This window comes from Felis catus, chromosome B3, assembly GCF_018350175.1.
Source record: "Felis catus isolate Fca126 chromosome B3, F.catus_Fca126_mat1.0, whole genome shotgun sequence".
NCBI classification, from domain to species: domain Eukaryota; kingdom Metazoa; phylum Chordata; class Mammalia; order Carnivora; family Felidae; genus Felis; species Felis catus.
This window is the reverse complement of record NC_058373.1, coordinates 33,260,247-33,279,053: the sequence shown is the minus strand read 5'-3', so window position 1 is coordinate 33,279,053 and position 18,807 is coordinate 33,260,247. Positions and strand designations below refer to the sequence as shown.

The following is an 18,807-nucleotide window of genomic DNA, read 5'->3' as shown; positions in this document are numbered from 1 at the left end:
AGGTCACTCGTTGCATTTTCTCAATCTGGAATTTGATTAAAAGTTGGCCTTATTTGTAGTGGTGGTATGAGTTTTCTTTCATGCTATATTTTAGAGGTATTTTAGTAGGAAGCTGTTTTAGAATTAATTGAAGTATTAAATTAGATTTTAAATCAAGTCCTATAACATTATATATTTTAATGTGGTAGTTTAGGTTTTCCATTTAATTTTGGAAATTTGACAGGCTTGAAATATTAGTGGTTGGTTTTGGGGGGTGGGATAAAATGCCAAGCAGATTAAAGTTTATTTAGAGAGGGGGCGGGTAGGATCCCAAGCAGCCTCTGCACTGTCAGCGCAAAGCCTGATGATGTAGGGCTCGAACTCACCAAACTATCTGATCATGACCTGAGCTGAAACCAAGAGTTAGAAGCTTAACCAAGACTGAGCCACCCAGTCGCCCCAACATTAATATTGCTTTTAATCTAATAATGATTAAATATAATTGGCATAATTTTCCAGTGTGTAAGCATTGATTTGGTACTTACCTGACTCTTGAATAGTAAGAGTAGATTTTTTGAGATGTTTCAGTGTTGTATGATACTGGATCATGTGATTGGCCAATTAAGTAGTTCAGAGTTAGTATTTCTTTAAAATTTTTTTTAACGTTTATTTATTATCAAGAGACAGAGAGAGACAGAGCATGAGTATGGGAGGGGCAGAGAGAGGGGGAAACACAGAATCCGAAGCAGGCTCCAGGGTCTAAGCTGTCAGCACAGAGCCTGACGTGGGGCTCAAACTCACAAACCGTGAGATCACGGCCTGAGCCGAAGTCGGACACTTAATCGACTGAGCCATCCAGGCTGCCCCAGAGTTAGTATTTCTAAGCAGGAGAGCAACCATAAGGCCTTGTAGCATCTGTGCCCTTTGTAGTCACTAAGGCATAAGGAGAGAAAGAGGAAGTGATAGTAAAAGAAAAGAAATAATATATGTGTGGTTAAAAAAAAAAAACTTTTTCATAGTGGTTGCAGTTAACAAGCATTTATTAATCATTTTCTGCATGTTAGGCACTAGAGATAACAGTATTACTTTTTAAAAAGTCTGTCTCTAGAGATTTACAGTATAATGGGAGAGACCAAGGTGAATTGTTTTTGCAGTCTGATAAATAACATAAAACAAATCTAGACCAGATATGATATTGTTTCTTTGGTAATACTTTATGTATCTTTAAAACTATTTTTAAAAATGTTTTATTTATTTTTTATTTTTTACTTTTTTAAATGTTTATTTATTTTTGAGAGAGAGCACAAGTTCGGAGGAGCAGAGAAAGGGAGACACAAAATCCGAAGCAGGCTCTAGGCTCGGAGCTGTCAGCATAAAGCCTAATGTGGGACTCGAACTCACCAAACTATCTGATCATGACCTGAGCTGAAGTCAGATGCTTAACCAGTTGAACCACCTAGGTGCCCCTTAATGTTTTATTTTTGAGAGAGGAAGAGGGAGGGAGGGAGCAAGGGAAGGGCAGAGAGAGAGACAGAGATTGGGAGACACAGAATCTGAAGCAAGCTCTAGGGTTGGAGTAGTCAGCACAGGGAAATCATGACCTGAGCCAAAGTCAGACGCTTAACTGATTGAGCCACCCAGACTCCCCTTTAAAACATTTTTAATATAACTACAATACCATTATTGTGTTTGTATATATATTTATTATATGTTTTTTAAAGCACTACTTTTTAAATATTATTAACTATCCAGTGTTCACATGTCTTTATTTATCTCATAAATTTTCTTTTATAGTTCAGATCAGGATCCATATAGGTTCCCAACTTGGATTTGATTGATATCTTTTGAGTATTGTCTAATCTCTGTGTATTTCATTCCTTCTTCTTCACCCCTGCCCCCCTCCCTGCCCATTACTATTTATTTGTTGAGGAAACAAAGCCATTTTTGTCCTGTAAAAATTTTCACATTCTGGATTTTGCTGATTGTAACTCCCTGATATCATTTAATAGGTTAACTATTAATAGGTTCTTTTATTCCTGTATTTCCTGAAACTGGTGGTTAATTCTAGATAACTTGAATTTAGATTCAGTTGAGGAGTGAGGTGGGGGCACCTACCTGATGATGCTGGATATTTTCTTTTGTATTATATGAAGAGTTGTATGATGTCTGGTTGCCTCTCTGTTGTTTTCTACTTTGAAATTTTGATGCTTCTTGTTTACTTATTGCATACTGCAGAATAGTAGAACTTCCTATGATGGAAATGTTCTTTATCACCACTGTCCAGTTTGGTAGCCGCTGAGCACAGGGAAACTAAATTTTTTATTTTTTTTTATAAATTTTTTTAACTTTTTTTGAGACAGGGAGAGAGAGAGCATGAACAGGGGAGGGTCAGAGAGAGGGAGACACAGAATCCGAAACAGGCTCCAGGCTCTGAGCTGTCAGCACAGAGCCCGATGCGGGGCTCGAACTCACGGACTGCGGGATCATGACCTGAGCCGAAGTTGGCCGCTTAACCCACTGAGCCACCCAGGCGCCCCTAAATTTTTTATTTTAATTTAAATAGCCGCCCGTGGCCAGTGGCTACCATATTGGGAAGTGTGGCTGGAGGACATTCATAGCAGTATTAAATAACAAAAGGTAGCAAGAGATGTCTGTTTGTTCCTGATTTTAGCCTAAATTCCTATACTGTTTCATCAGTAAATATGATACGAGCTTTTGTGTATGTTTGATACGTTTGTTGCAATTACGTTTCCTTAATTTTTCTTAATGGGACAGCGATCTAGGGCAGCCCTGCAGAGGTACCTGTTCTACTGTAATCGCTATATGAACCACATGCAGAGTCTACGCTTTGAGCACAAACTATATGCTCAGGTGAAGCAGAAAATGGAGGAGATGCAACAGCACAACATGTCCTGGATTGAGGTGCAGTTCCTGAAGAAGGCAGTTGATGTCCTCTGCCAGTGTCGTGCCACACTCATGTACACTTATGTCTTCGCTTTCTACCTCAAAAAGAATAACCAGTCCATTATCTTTGAGGTAGGAATAGTTACTGAGTGGGGAAAAACCCCAGCTGTGTCACAGGACTACTTGGTCTGCCATAGATATGTAGAGTTTTAAAGTTTCCTATCTGGGCTAACAGGCACATGAAAAGATGCTCGTCATCACTCATCATCAGAGAAACATAAATCGAAACCACAATGAGATACCACCTTTCACCTGTCAGAATGACTAAAATTAACAACACGGGAAACGACAGATGTTGGCCAGGATGCAGAGAAAGGGAAACCCTCTTACATTGTTTGCGAATGCAAACTGGTGCAGCCACTCTGGAAAACAGTATGGAGGTTCCTCAAAAAGTTAAAATAGAACTACCCTGTGATCCAGCAATTGCACTACTAGGTTTTTACCCAAAGGATAAATAAAAAAAAAATACAGGTTCATAGGGGTACATGCACCCCAATGTTTATAGCAGCATTATCAACAATAGCCAAACTGTGGAAAGACCCCAAATGTCCATCGACTGATGAATGGATAAAGAAGATGTAGTGTACACACACAGTGAAATATTACTCAGCCATCAAAAAGAATGAAATCTTGCCATTTGGAATGACATGGATGGAGCTGTAGAGTGTATTATGCTAAGCAAAATAAGTCAATCAGAGAAAGACAAATGCTACATGATTTCACTCATGTGGAATGTGAGAAACAAAACAGATGAACATATGGGAAGGGAAAAAAGAGAGGAAAACAAACCAAAAGAGACTCTTAACGACAGAGAACAAACTATGGATTGATGGAAGGAGGTGGGTGGGTGGGGGGAGCAAATGGGTGATGGATATTAAGGAGGGTACTTGTTATGATGATCACTGGGTGTTATATATAAGTGATGAATCACTGAATTCTCTTCCTGAAACCAATATTACACTATATGTTAACTAACTAGAATTTAAAAATTAGAAAAAGAAAAAAATAATAAAGGTTCCTTATTTGCTCAGAAGTTTAGACTTCTTGTCCTAAACTGCATTCAAATTGATGTGGTTTAGCCAGCTAGCAATTAAGTGTGGAGGCTTTAAAGTCAGCCTGAATTTGAAATTGGACTCAACCACTTTTTAGCTCTCTTGACTTGGAGCAGATTACTTAATGTCATCTATATCTTTATTTTAAAATAGAGATAATACTTTTCAAGGATATTACAAGTTTTAAGTCAGGCAAGACTAATGTATGGTATTAGAAGTTAATATGGTGGTTACCTTTGGTGGAAAAGTGATGAAAGTGGTCTTTTAGCAGTAAATGTTTTTCAAGTAGAGCTGATCATTTAAAATTGATGCATAATAAAAAAGAATGAGATCTTGCCATTCATTCAATATGGATGGACCTAGAGAGTATAATTCTAAGTAAATTAAGTCAGAGAAGACAAAAAATACCATATGATTTCACTCCTATGTGGAATTTAAGAAACAAAACAAATGATCAAACGAAAACAGAGACAAAAAAACACTCTTAAATACAGAAAACAAACTGGTGGTTGCCAGAGGGGAGAGGTAGATGGAAGGATGAATGAAGTGGATAAGGGGGTTAAGAGGTACAAACTTCCACTAAATAGTAAGTAAATCTCAGAGATGAAAAGTATAGCAGAGGGAATATAGTCAGTAAGATGGTATTAACATTTTTTGGTGACAGATGGTGACTTATTATGATGAGCTCTGAGTCATGTACAGAATTGCTGAATCATTGTATTGTACACCTGAAACTAATGTGACACTGTATGTTTATTATAGTTTAGTTTTATAAGAAACAAAATGAAATTGGTTACATGTACAGAACTAGCCATAGTAGTAAAGGTTAACAATATTAATTTTCCATGCGTTCTCTTATACGAAGTAGGTGAAGCCAGTTGTAAACAAGAATGGGTTTATATTTTTTGTCAAGCTTTCCTTTTTTTTTTTTTTTTTTTTTTTTTTTTTTTTTGAGTTTTAGCCAATAGCAGTTTGCAGAACTAGAATATTCCAAAAGACTTCTTGAGTCCTTTTCAGGGCTTTGTTCTTCATTTTCTTCCAGAGGTAATGGGTACATCTTTGGTTATTTTAATATATAAAAAACTGTCCTGGAAAAGAGAGTACAAGTTGTTAGAGGGGAAAGTGATAAGGAACTTTACAGGTGCAGAAACCATCTATGAAAATTACAAAATCAATGTTGAGAACAGTCGATAGGCAAGGAAGCAGCCATGAAGGCTTATGTTTCATCTGTCTTCTAAGCCCGAATTTACTATGTATTCTTCCTCCTCTCTTGCAGAATAACCAAGCAGATCTAGAGAATGCCACAGAGGTGCTTTCGGGCTACCTCGAAAGAGATATTTCCCAAGATTCTCTGCAGGATATAAAGCAGAAAGTACAAGATAAGTACAGGTGAGACTTCTTTAACAGTTGTTAAGCAAAAGTTTCTGCCTGTGGTGGTCTGGTGTGCTTTAGTGGAGAAGTTAGATGATAGTGAAACTTGGGTTTAGCATATCCAGTAACTCAGCTGCTGCCATGTTTCCCACAGATTGCTTCTGTCTTTGGGGAACAAATTGTAGGCAGTAGTGTTAGTCAAACATTTATCACACTGGCTGATTCTGCTTCCATTCAGCTTTATCTACTTAGTTGCTGCATTGTAAGGAAGAAAACCTAAAAAGGGGCAAGTGGTTGTTAGGATGAGGGGTGAGATTCGGGTGCTGGTTCTAGCCTGGGGATCCTGGGGATCATGGCTATTGACAGGTGAGCTACCCAGACTTTTTTTAGAGTTTTTATTAGATTTTATTTTTCTCCTTTCCTTCCTTCCTTTCTTTCTTCCTCCCTTCCTTCCTCCCTCCCTCCCTCCACCCCCTTCCTTCTCTCTCTCTCTCTCTCTCTTTCTCGCTCTCTCTCTCTCATTCATTCATTCATTCATTTTTGAGAGTGAGAGCATGAGCAGGGGAGGAGCAGAGAGGGAGGGAGACAGAGGATCTGAAGCAGGCAGGCTCTGCGCTGACAGCAGAGAACCCAATGTGGGGCTCTAACTCATGAACTGTGAGATCGTGACCTGAGCTGAAGTAGGAAACTCAACCGGCTGAGCCACCCAGGCGCCCCAAGGTTTGTTTTTTTTTCTAAAGAGAGGTTTACTTTTTCCAGGGGTAGGTGATATTTCAAAATATGCTGCCTTTCAAGCTAAAGGTGCAAATGTTTGCTTTCTTAACATGGAGCTATTTCCCCCTAAGTTGTTTCCTGACAGATACCTTTTTAATAGTAGCAGAAACCTTTGGGCATTTGGAAGACTTAGGTGCAAGTAATATTTTTACTTCCCTTAGTCATCTTTAGCTACTACATTGTGTTAACAGTCATTTTTACAGTTAACAAAGATTTTACAGATGTGAATCAGTAACCCTTGAAATTTCTTCTTTCTGAAACTGTTACTTATCTGTACAGTGACAGGGTTGAATCGAATTATTTCTAAAGCCCTTAGGAATTTCTAACATTCTATTACTCTGAAATTAATTTCCAAAACTAGGATTCACAACTTTTGGAGAATACCTTTTTAAAGTTAGAAAACAGTTTGTTGTGTACACCTAGACCTGAAAATGTGCCTATTAGAAAACAAAACAAACTTGTTCCAATTCTGGATAAACTGGAGTACCTTAAAATATTCGTAAAATTGAGGCACCTGGGTGGCTCAGTCGGTCAGGTGTCCAGCTTCGGCTCAGGTCGTGATCTCATGATTCACGAGTTCAAGTCCCATTTCGCGCTCTGTGCTGACAGCTCAGAGCCTGGAGTCTGTTTCAGATTCTGTGTCTCCCTCTCTTTCTACTCCTCCCCAGCTCATGTGTGCGCGCGCGCTCTCTCTCTCTCTCTCTCTCTCTCTCTCTCTCTCTCTCTCTCAAAAATAAATAAACATTAAGAATTATTAATAAATAAACATTTTTAAAAAATAAGTAAATGCCTCTTTCTTATTGGGGGCTGACAAATTTTTTTTTTCTTTGATTACAGATACTGTGAGAGTCGACGAAGGGTTTTGTTACAGCATGTGCATGAAGGCTATGAAAAAGATCTGTGGGAGTACATTGAGGACTGAGAATGGCCCTGCATAAAATGAACTCTGAAAACTTTACCATCTAGAGTGCTCATGCAATTAAAACAAAACAAAACAAACACAAACAAGGAGGCACTAAGCCTGTTCTGACGCCTCTGGTCTATAGTACCAGAATTCTGTTTTGTTAACGGAAAGTTTAAGTAAATTATATTGTAATAAAAAAAGGTAGATAAACCATTGTACAACAGTATTCTAGGCCGCCAACAAAAGTGTGACAAACACACTAAAAAGCCCTCCAACTTTAACTTGTAACGTAGCTTCATTCTCAAAGCTGACTCCTTTTTTTTTTCTTTTTCTTTTTCCTGAGTATAGTACAGTTAAAATTTAAAACAGCTCCTTGACACTGCTTTTCATGTCCAAACCAGCCATTTTGTTGTACTTTGGTAAAGGACCTCTTCCCCTTCCTCCCTTACACATACAAATACACCCACACACACAGACTGACTCTCTCTCTCTCATACCCCAAGGTCATGAGTGAATTAGTGAATTAGTTCCTTGTAAAGAAAATTCTTGGGGCGGGGAAGGGGGTAGGCAGCAGGAGGAATTAAACAAAAAAACACAAAAAAACTTTGTATATGACTTTTAAAACAAGAGGACAACACAGTATTTTTCAAAATTGTATATAGCGCATATGCATGGACAAAGCAAGCGTGGCACGTGTTTGCATAATGTTTAATTACAAAAAATATTTATTCTTTAAAAATCTTCAAGATTATGTCTATTTGCTGTGCATTTTCTTTCAGTTTGCTTTATCTTTCCAGGGTTGAGGGTTGGGATAAAGGTATGTTGGTTTAGCACCTCTGGAAGACCTAATGAGCTCTTTGGTTTCCCTTTCCTGAGATTGCTTTGCCCTTTCTCGTTTGGTATGCCCATTGCTGGCCAGGGGCCTCATGCCTTGAATTCCAGCTCTTGATCAGGGACAGGGAAGTCAAGCTCTGACTAAATGCCATGGCCTGATAAGGGCTGTAACAGGGAGGTTTTTGCTGTATTTCAAGAATGACCCAGTCCCAGCCTCCTCCCCTTCCATGGCCTCATCCATCTACCTAAGCCTTTGTGCGCCCCTGTCATGCACACACCTGAAGGCTTCCTATGCTCCCTATCACATCCAGAGGAAACATTTCAACTTTTTCCCCCCTTAATTGCTGCTTTGAGCCTTTTAAGATTTTAGTTCTGGCTCTTCTCTCACCCCTTCTTTACATTAGGGTGTCAAATAGAATGTTTTTGCTTTAAATATAAATATAAATAAATAGCCATTCACTTAGTTTCAGATTGTGAATTTAAAACGGCAGATACTGAAATTGCTTGTGTGTGTTGCTGTGGGTTCAGTTTGAAGGAGAACACCCCTAGAACATAATATTCCCATCTAGTGCATTTAAATAGAAATCAATGAGTTTGCTTCTTTTCTATTGTCAGCAGATAGGAGAATTAATAATGCATTTTAGCTGTGATGTCCATTTTTATGAAATTTCTACTAAGAGCTATGTTAAAAGTAAAGGATGGTGGTGGTTTTATTAACTATATACCTGTTTAGGCCATTCTGGCTGTGGTATTTTTCAACAGGTCAGCATCCCTAAATCTGTCAGTTTTCTACAGGAGTGCAGAGTGAATTAGGCAACTAGATCAAGAGGTCTTCATATTAAATACCAGTTTTGGTGACCTCTTTGTCTTCCTTTCAATGTCTTGCGCCTAGGGAGTGTTTACCATTTGTGAGGCAGCTTTGTCTGCTCTTGCATTGTACATCTTATTACTCCATTGGGAAGTAGGTTCACTTTCCTCTGGCCTTTTGCCTAAGTTAGGCTTTGCTGAATCAACCCTACTTTTCCTTTTAGAAAAAGGTTGTTACATGAGATGTACTTGCAACTGTTCTTTTCCCATCAAAAATCAGTGAATGTTTGCTGAATATATTATGCTGCTTCCTTAAACCACTTGTCGCTTTAGGATCAACTTTACCCGTACCTCTCATCCTCCCCTCCCTTGCCACCTCAGGTGCAAATCTGAACTCAGTGTCTGCTTCCAGTCTCTTCTCCTCCCCTCCGCCCCCATCATTCATTTGACTTTATTTTAAATGACTGCATCAATCTTAAAATACATTTATTGAAACTAAGGAGACTTTTTTTTTTTTTTTTAATAGAAAGCTTGAATGAGTTCCTTTCCCTGGTAACTTTGAAAAGCAGCCAGAGTTGCTATCTAGATATATGTGGCTTCCCTTAAAACGTTTTGTGTATGTGTGGTGTTTTAAAAACTCTTACCAGTTAACTGCAGTATCTAGGTTTCAGTGTCATAAATCCTCTTTACATGCTCCCCTTGCAACAAGTATCCAGAAACAGTGTGTGCACTTCATAATATCAGCCCCTACCCATGGAGGAACAGTGCTTTTTAGAGATGCTTTTTAGTTTCAGTGTTGGCATATTACCTAAGGGTATTGCAGTTGTGGGTGCATTCCCTAATTTGTATGGATCAAGGTGAACTGGCCTTTTCTGAACTTCCAAGCTTTTAACAGCTATCTCCATGTTTGACAGAATTCCCTGAGTTCATTGCTTTCATTGTTAGTAGCTTCAGTGACCCCAGCTGAGATAGGCAAGCCGTATTGAATGACAGCTTCCCTATTTCTACCTAAGTCTTTTAGTCAGAGGGCTCTATTCACGGTAAGCACCAGGGTCTCCTTGTCTTCTTGAGGGCAGTTAACATTGTCTTTTGAAAGTGCATGATGCTTCATTTGAACAATTCATTGAGCAGTAGATGGACTTTAAATGATTTTCAATAAAATTTTGATCCAAAGCTCAGGATACACACAGTGGTAAAATTGAGTAGCATATAATATCATCAGACCCTAAATTCTGTGTAATTTGCAACCCAGATTGTATGTGTTTTATGTGTGTTTAAATAAATATATTAAATACACATGTGTATACATACACACATATATAACAGATCCAAGACAACTGACTTGATTTGAAATGGTTGAATCTGCAGTGTAAAATGTGATTCAGCCATGATTAGGAACTGAAATTTAGTACAAGAGAGAAAAGGACTTGATGTAACAAAATCTTTTAGCTACAGATCCCGGTATAGAGCACTTGGGGGAAGGGAGGGGGCGGGTTGGTGAGACAATCAGATCGGTAAATTGATTAAATGCTCCTAACCCTGTAATTTTGTGCATAGAGCACCCTGTGCTGTGGAAATAACTGTTCTTAGATTTTCATTGTAACTGGACTGTTCAGGTTGCCCAGAGGGAAAGAACATTCCTAATTCTAATAAAATAAACTTTTATTTTGTTATTCCATTAGTTACTTATGTTTATTTTTATAGTTAAAAAAAAAAGACATATTGGTGGCCCAAGTCACCTATTTTATGTGCCTTATTCACTGTTCCTACTTAATATAAAATGTTGAGATTTGGTTCAGTTTCTTTGCAGGGAACTGTGAATGAGACCATCCCCAACAATTACCTTGGTTAATGAAGCCTTTAGAGCATTTTCTGAAAGCTTTCCAATTTTTGTCTTGAACATTGAATTTAAATTGCTTTTTGTGTTGTAACAGTGATATTAGATGCTCAGTAGAGTTTGTCAGTTTTGTAAGCATGAAATATTTTAAAAGTCATTGAAACTCCCTCACATTGCTTCCATTTAGTTCACTCTTAAAAGCTAGTATCTCCTGTAGGGATGGAGGGAGAGCTTTCTTAAAGAAGGTCCCCATAAGTCGGAGATCTCCATCACTGATCAATTCTAGCCAAGTCCTAATTTTAGGACAATTTGATTTGGTTTTATTCAGATCTATACTTAATGAGAGCTCATGTATCACTTTATCTTCAAAGCACTTTAACTTCTGTTGCTGTCTACAGAGGTGTAGAAATTGCTCTGTTTTACAAAAGAAAATAAGGCTTGACAAAATTTAAGTAACTTGCCCAGGATTTCACAATTTCTTCTGTCACTCAGTCAACATTGTACTACCTCCTTGTTTATTAGTTTGGTCTCAGTATGACCTAGCATTCAGTACCAGGAAAGGTGGTTCTTAACTATGGCATTGTGCTTTTAAACTGCATAAAAGACCATATGAATGCCTGTCACTGCTCCTGTTTGAGGAATGTTATGTACTCTTCCTGATCTTTAATTTGTTGAGGCAGAGTATGCAACTAATGTGGCTCTGTGTTTTGCCCAATCAAAGGAAACTAGCCATGAGGAAAAAATAGCCCTTCCCACCTTGCTGATTAGGACCATCCTCATGGGAAGACTCACATGAGATAGTTGAGGGTAAATGGTTCAGCATTTATTTGGTTTGATATAATGGCCAAGGGATTTACAGTTATTGGTCTGGTTATTTGCTCAAATGAATTTTGGATAGTCTACTGGAACTTGTTACAGAATTTGTTTTATAACAACTGAAAATGTACAAAACAGCTGATATCTATTTGTTCTCAGCATCTCTTAGAGCTGGACGATGTATGGAGCTTTAAGAAGATAAGTAGTGAGCATTATGGGGAAATCTTGACTTCGGGAACAGGAAAAAGCATGGGACTGTCAGATTTTGTCAGGTTTCTTCGGCGATAAAGCTGGTGTATTTCTGGTTCTTTTTAAGGAATTTGCTTCTTAATAACCCAAGATGAAATCACTAACTTGGAAATGCTCAACTGGAAATAAATAGTGGCTATTATAGGAGTAAACAGACAACTTCTGAGTTTTAATTTTTTGCTTTTTGTGGAATTAAATCTTTAAGGCAACTGTTGGTCTTTCTCTAGGCAGTGGCAGGGTGGGAAAAATACTATGAGATTCATTTGAAAGGGAGTTTTTAGACTATGATTAAGCCATAGATATGCTTGTTTAGGTAGGGCCATTTTCAGAGTAGGAGCCAATTAGTATAAATCAATCACACATTGATATGTAGCAGCTCTGAAAATGTCAAAAGCACAACTTTATTACAGTAAAAATCAAGGGGTCCCAAGGAACTCGTATCTGCAAGAGCCAGGTGAATATTTTAATAAAAGATTACAGTGGGTTAAGTGGGCTCTGAGCGGAGCATGTGAAATACACATGTGAATTCTCAATTTTGAGATGTTGGTAATTTACAATAATCTTAAGTATAGGTCAAAGAAAAATTACACTTGGGCCATATTATTTCTCAGTTTGTGTTAATCTTGGGTTGCAACTTGATGCCACTGACCATCTGACATCCTGGAATCACCAAGTAGCTTTAGAAGAACAAAACCTAATGCCTAGGTCCCACCCCAGAGATTATGATTTAATTGGGGGTTGCATCATGGGTGTCAGTTTTTAAAGTCCTATTCCCACCCCATCCCTGCTGATTGTACAACACAGTTTGAGACCTGCAGACAAGGTGGGGACAGTTGGTCTAGACATTTGTGTGGTTGCAAGAGAGTATAGGTGAGCACTCCAGGTCATAAGGGACAATGGATTTGTGGCAAATTGACAAGCTCAGGAAAGGGCTACACTGGAGGCCATGGCTGAGTGGGGTTTTGTGGATTGCTGCCTTTTAAGAGTCTAGCGTGAAGAGCCCAATTTTTGTTTTTCGTCAGTTTTCTGGTATTTGGTCTGCCTTGGAAAAAATAATTCATTTCACAAAACCAAAAGAACTGTAGAACTGATGAGCAGAGTAAAATGTTCACATCAATTGGCAGTATATTTATTCTCTTCCCAAGGGGGAGAAATCTATCTGGGAAGTAGATTAGCGTAGGGTTTGAGCAAAGGTAGTTGGGTGGTTCTAAGCAAAGCTGTCATTAAGCTATTTGTGTCAGGTCAATGTACAATTCCACTTAACCACTGAGAGTTCAATTCAGAGCCCTTAGACTCTCAAGCTTCTCACTGTTGATGTCATTCTTGGGTGTTAAAGCAGTGGATTTTCCTGTTTCTTAGTCCCAGTGTAGTATTGTGGGAAAAAATACCAATATTTCTCAGCCATAGTTTTCTGCGGGCTTTTCTTTTGTAAAATGGGGATACAAATAGGAGCTATAACTTGTTGAATGCTTCTTGCCAGATGCCTTATGTTATCTGTATCTTATAAGCAGCCCTAAACAGAGTAGGCATTCCTATCTTATAAATGAGAAAACAGGTTCATACATAATTAACCCCAAAATTACAGAGTTTATGGCAGGGTCATGCTTGTCTAATTCCATGTGTTCATTCTATCATGTTCTTTTGTCTGTTGTACAGGGATATTATGAGGATCAAAGAAAATTAGTTGGAAAACAAAGCCTAGTTATAAATAATAAGGATACTAGTACTAATTTAGGAAAAAAAAAAATCAGCTATCTCCTAGACACCCAAAGGCAGGATGAGATTGGATGCAGGAACTAAACTGGCATTGTTTATCCTCTGTACCTCCACGTCATTCGAACAGCTCCTGCTTTTCCAGGCAGTTCCCCTGTAGCCCCAGGTGTTACATATTAACTGTGCCAGACACATGAAACAGAACCAAACAACCATGGAACAGGATCATTGGTACAAATGTGGCTCTTGAGAGCTTACCCCTGTGGATTAGGAGGCAGATCTTGGGAGATGATGGGTTGCTAGCTGCACATCACAAAAGGCATCTTCAACACAACCAAAATGCCCTGAATTTTTTCTTTTGCAAATAAATGTAAGGAATTAGTATATAATAGACCATTATGGCTAACTTTTTTAGTGTTTACTAATTGCTTCAGGTCCATCTTTTTAAACTCACAAGCCTGGCTGACTCTGTTCGTAGAGCATGTGACTCTTGGTCTGAGGGTCATGAGTGCAAGCCCCATGCTAGGTGTAGAAAGTACTTTAAAAATAAAATACAACCCTATGAAATAGTTACCATCCCCATTTTTTAAATAAGAAAACAGAAGCTCAAAAAAGGCAGGGAACTTTCCTAAAGTAATCCTTTTGTATATGGCAGAAAGAAAATTCTAACCTAGGATCCTTCAGTCAACACCCACGGTGTCAAGCACTGTTCCAGGCACTGGAGGCCCAGCAGTGAACAAAGGGTCTGCTGGTTGGTCCTAAACTCTTAATCCTGATTCTACATAAAGACTCGATGGATTGCCGACCATCACCAAGATGGTGGCAGAGCTGGAAGCATATTTTGACCACTACACTGTAATTTCATCACACTAGTCGCTTCTGAGCCTTGCCAAAAGTACCTGCTAAAATTACATAGACTGGTTAAGGGATTTCAAGTCTTAGATTGCTCTGGAGACTCAATGACCAGTTGCTATTTTGGGCTATTATCTACTCAAAACATGTTTATTTTGTTATTAACCTCATACTCTGAGAAGGACCCAAAGTATGCCTTTTCTCCCTCACTTTTGAGAGCCAACCTAGTGTTTTATTGAGAGTTGCAAAGCAAGCACTATATTTTCAAACCCTCTTCGGAAGGCCAATGTTATCTATTCTGAGCTGATGATTTGGTTTCCTGTGCACAAAGTAACATTTCTTGGCTTGGGGTCTTATTTGACACCTGTGTAACAGCAATATTTGCTTTTCAACCTGCCTGCTTTTTGCCATGGAGTATTTAAGTTTCTTTCAGGGTAGGAATTCTGAAGGTGATCATAGGAATATAAAACTAATTCTGTATAGTAGACAGTTAATTCTCCAGAGAGCTCTGTAGGCTGAAAACTTGCTTTGTAGATTTTAGATTGCCTTCTGATAGCTGAAGTTGGTTTCTGTATGTATAATAATAAAGCTGTTTTCTGGAAGCCACTTCAGTGTACGTTAAACGGCTATTTCTTAGAATTGTGAATCTAGGGATCGTGCAGTGAGGAGTTGGCTCTCTGGAATCAATAGGCCATGGTAGGATTCCTGAGGAGTGAGCGAACACACAGGGTTAGGGTTTCATCCTAAATTACCTGAGGGAACCAACCTAAAAACACCACCTATTGAATTTCCCAGCTTGTCCTTGCAAGGGAGACTCCTATGTGTACTCTCCTTCTGCAGATCACATCATTTGTTCAGAGGGAGTCCAGCATAAAATGATGGCATACATGGAGCACCTTTTGTGGGCCTACTGGGGCAGTGGACATTCTGATGGAATGCTCTAAAATTGTAAGCTCTTGCACATGCTCTCAAGTCATTTAAAACCTGTTTGCTAGTCTTACTGGTATGAACAAAGTTGTTTGCTCATTAATAAATTCCTACCATATGACCCTGCCTTGTGGTTCATTTCTACATTACTAGAGCAAATACTAAAGTTTTCTAATAAAGAAGGAGGCATGACCTGAGTGGCCAACAAAGATGTCTACTTTGGATAGGAAATGAGTTTGTATCTAAAAATCCTGCAACTGGTTTGGAGCATTGTAAAGGTCATGGCTGCAAATATCAGGGAATGGGCATAATGAAGAGTGATAGTGTTCTACATGCCTTTGAAGAATTGATTTTTACTTTTTTTTTTTTTAACTAGCTTGTAATAGAATAGGTTAATTCTTGTACCATCTATTCATGTTAAAATCACATTAGTACAAGTCAGTGCCTTACGATGGTCAAATGGTTGCTCACTAACCAATGGAAATAAACTACTGTTTCAACAAAATTGTGTCACAGATTCTAAATGCTATTTCTTTGGGACACTCAATTGTGTGTCCTTTAAGATAAATTCTATAATCAAGGGCCTAGCCCTGAAAAGACACTGAGGAGAACAGATCAGATAGGTCAGTAAAGGTTTGGAGACAGGTGATCTTGGAATAGGAATCCTCCACTACCTTTGTTTTAAATTGATATGTAGAAATCAATATATCATAAAATGCACACATGTTAAGTTTGATGTTTTGACAGTTGTATACACCTGTGTGATAACCCAAAAGAAGATATAAAACATTACCATCAACCCAGAAAGTTCTCTTGTGCATCTTTCAAATAATCTCCATTCCCATCTCTAATAACTTTTTGCTGATTTTTATCATTAAAGGTTTATATTGCTTGCTTTTGGAGTTTATATAAATGGAATCATATAATACGTATTCTTTTGCATCCGGCTTCTTCTTTCACTTAACAGTGCTTTAAAGATTCAACAACATTGTTGTATGTATTGGTAAATCATTATTTATTGCTAAGTAGTATTTCATTCTATAAATATACCACAATTTGTTTATTCATTCTCCTATTGATGGACTTTTAGGTTGTTTCCAGTTTGGGGCAATTATGAATAAGGCTGCTATGTATATTCTTATGTAAATTTTAAAATTTTGTTTTGTGGATACATGTTTTCATTTCTCTTGGATAAATGCCTAAGAGTAGAAACTTACTGAGTCATATGGTAAGTGTGTATTTAACTTTTTAAGAAACTGCCTTCCTGTTTTCCAAAGTGATTTACCATTTTGTACTCCCATCAATGATGTATGAGAGTTCTAGTTGCTCCATACCTTTGTCAGCATTTGCTGTTGTTAGTGTTTTTTATTAGCCAATTTAGTAGGTATGAAATAATTCTGTGATTTTAATTTGCATTACATTTCCCTGGTAATTAATGATGTTGAGCACTTTCATATGCTTATCTTACATTTGTATATCTTTCGCAAAATCATTCATGTCTTTTCCCGTTTTAAAAATTGGATTGTCTTTTTATTGTGATTCTTATTCTGTGAATTCTGGATACAAGTCCTTTAACAGATATATGTGCTGTGATTTTTTTGTTTGGTTTGTAGACAAAGGTTATCCACTTTCTTATTGGGATATTCTGATGAGCAGGAATTTTTATTTTGATAAAGTCTACTTTATCATTTTTTTCTTTTATGGTTTTATGATCTCCAGGTCACAAAGAACATATTTTCCTCTAAAAGTTTTATCATTTGGGGTTTTATGTCTGCAATGGATCACAGATGGTCAATGATCCATCTCAGTAGTTTTAAGCTTTACATCTATGGTTTGGAGTTTTACATTTAGGTATATGATCCATCTCAAATTAATTTTTGTGTTCAAAATGAGGTTTATTTCAACATGGATATCCAGTTCCAGCAACATTTTTTAAAAAGGTTTTTCTTCACCCATTAGGTTGGCTTGGCATCTTGGTTCAAAATCAATGGACTGTGTGTGTGTGTGTGTGGTTATTCTAGACTATTCTTTAGTCTGAGGAACTTCTTTCAGCATTTCTTATATTGTAGTTTCTCTAGAGATCAATTATCTCAACACTTATCTGTCAGAGGATATTTTTATTTTACTTTTATTTTTGAGGGGTATTTTAGTTGGATATAGTATACTATGTTTACCTTTTCTTTCTTCTTTCAGTACTTTAAAGAAGTCATTTATTTGTCCTCAGGTCTCATTTGTTTCTGGTCAGAAGTCATCATTTTTATTTCTTTACCTTTGCATAATGTGGTTTGCCCTCCCTCAATGATTATATCTGTTCTTTATCTTTGGTCATTAGCAGATTGAGTAGGTATGTTTATCCTTGTATGGAGTTTACTGAATCTCTTGGGTCTGTGTTGATGTTTTTTACTAATATTGGATATTTCTTGGCCATTATCTTCAAATATTTCTTTTGTTCCATACTCTCTTGCCTCTTTTCTCCTTCTGGGACTTGAACTCCATATATATATATATATATATATATATATATATATGTGTGTGTGTGTGTGTGTGTGTGTGTGTGTGTGTGTGTGTATATATGTGTGTGTGTGTGTATATATGTATATATATATACATATATACACACACACACACATATATATATATACATATTAGATGATTTCATATTATCCTACAGATCTCAGATGATAATCCTCCCATTCTTTTCTCTTTTTGTTCTCAGTTTGGATACTTTCCATTTAGCTTTTCCATTAGCAAATTCCCTAATGCTTTCCGGCTAACTCCATCTAAGGAATTCTTTATTTCTGATATATTTTTCTTTCTTTAATAAACTTTTTTTTTAAGTAAACTCTACCCCCAGTGTGGGGCTTGAACTCATGACCCTCAGATCAAGAGTTGCATACTCCATGAGCCAGCCAGGCACCCCTGATGTTGTATTTTTCTTTTCTGGCATTTCATTATGTTTGTACAGTTACATGTTTCTGTTAAAATTTCCCCCATTTCTTCATGGATGTTGCCCACATTCCCACTAGATTTTTTTTTGTTTTTTTTAGAATTTTCATCACAACTATTTAAAAAACTCTATTAATTCCAGTATTTGGCTCCCATCAGATTTTTTTTTTAGCGTTTTAATCACAGGTCTTTTTTTGTTTGTTTTGTTTTGTTTTAGTGTTTATTTAGTTTTGAGATAGGGGGAGACAGAGCATGAGCAGGGGAGGGGGAGAGAGAGAAGGAGACACAGAATCTGAAGCAAGCTCCAGGCTTCGAGCTGTCAGCACAGAGCCTGACGTGGTGCTTGAACCCACAAACTGTGAGATCATGACCTGAGCCGAAGTTGGACACCTAACTGACTGAGCCACCAGGTGCCCCTAATCACAGTTATTTTTAAAGATCCTGATAATTCAATATCTAGGTTGTCTCTAGTGCTGCTTCTATTGAACCTTTCTTCTGTTATGGTAGATCTCATTATCTTGCTTTTGCACATGTCTTTGATTTGATTGTATACTGGACATTTTGTGTAAAAAACAGGAGAAACTGAAGAAAATATTCTTACCTTCAAGATGAGGCATGCCTATTTTTCTTTCAGCCTACTTGAGTAGTGGTTCAGTAAATCTAATGTATATCTGACCTAGATCTGGGCTTTATTGTGGCTTTAGTTTGATTTGGTTCACCACTAGCTTCAAATGTTTTGAAGACAGAGTCAGAAATTTCCCTTCAATAACCTCTGAGTTTGG

General features: G+C 37.6%; 1 protein-coding gene across 1 annotated transcript in view; it reads left to right on the top strand.

Annotated features, from left to right (window-relative positions):
- The window catches only part of ARIH1 (ariadne RBR E3 ubiquitin protein ligase 1), a 123,362-nt gene extending 108,162 nt beyond the window's left edge, over positions 1–15,200 (top strand). Inside the window, exons 12-14 of the mRNA XM_023255083.2 lie at positions 2,755–3,015; positions 5,272–5,384; positions 6,978–15,200. Coding sequence (XP_023110851.1) covers positions 2,755–3,015; positions 5,272–5,384; positions 6,978–7,062 — 459 coding nt within the window. The 3' untranslated portion in view covers positions 7,063–15,200. The remainder of the gene's footprint in view (positions 1–2,754; positions 3,016–5,271; positions 5,385–6,977) is intronic.
- Positions 15,201–18,807: the final 3,607 nt, after the last annotated feature.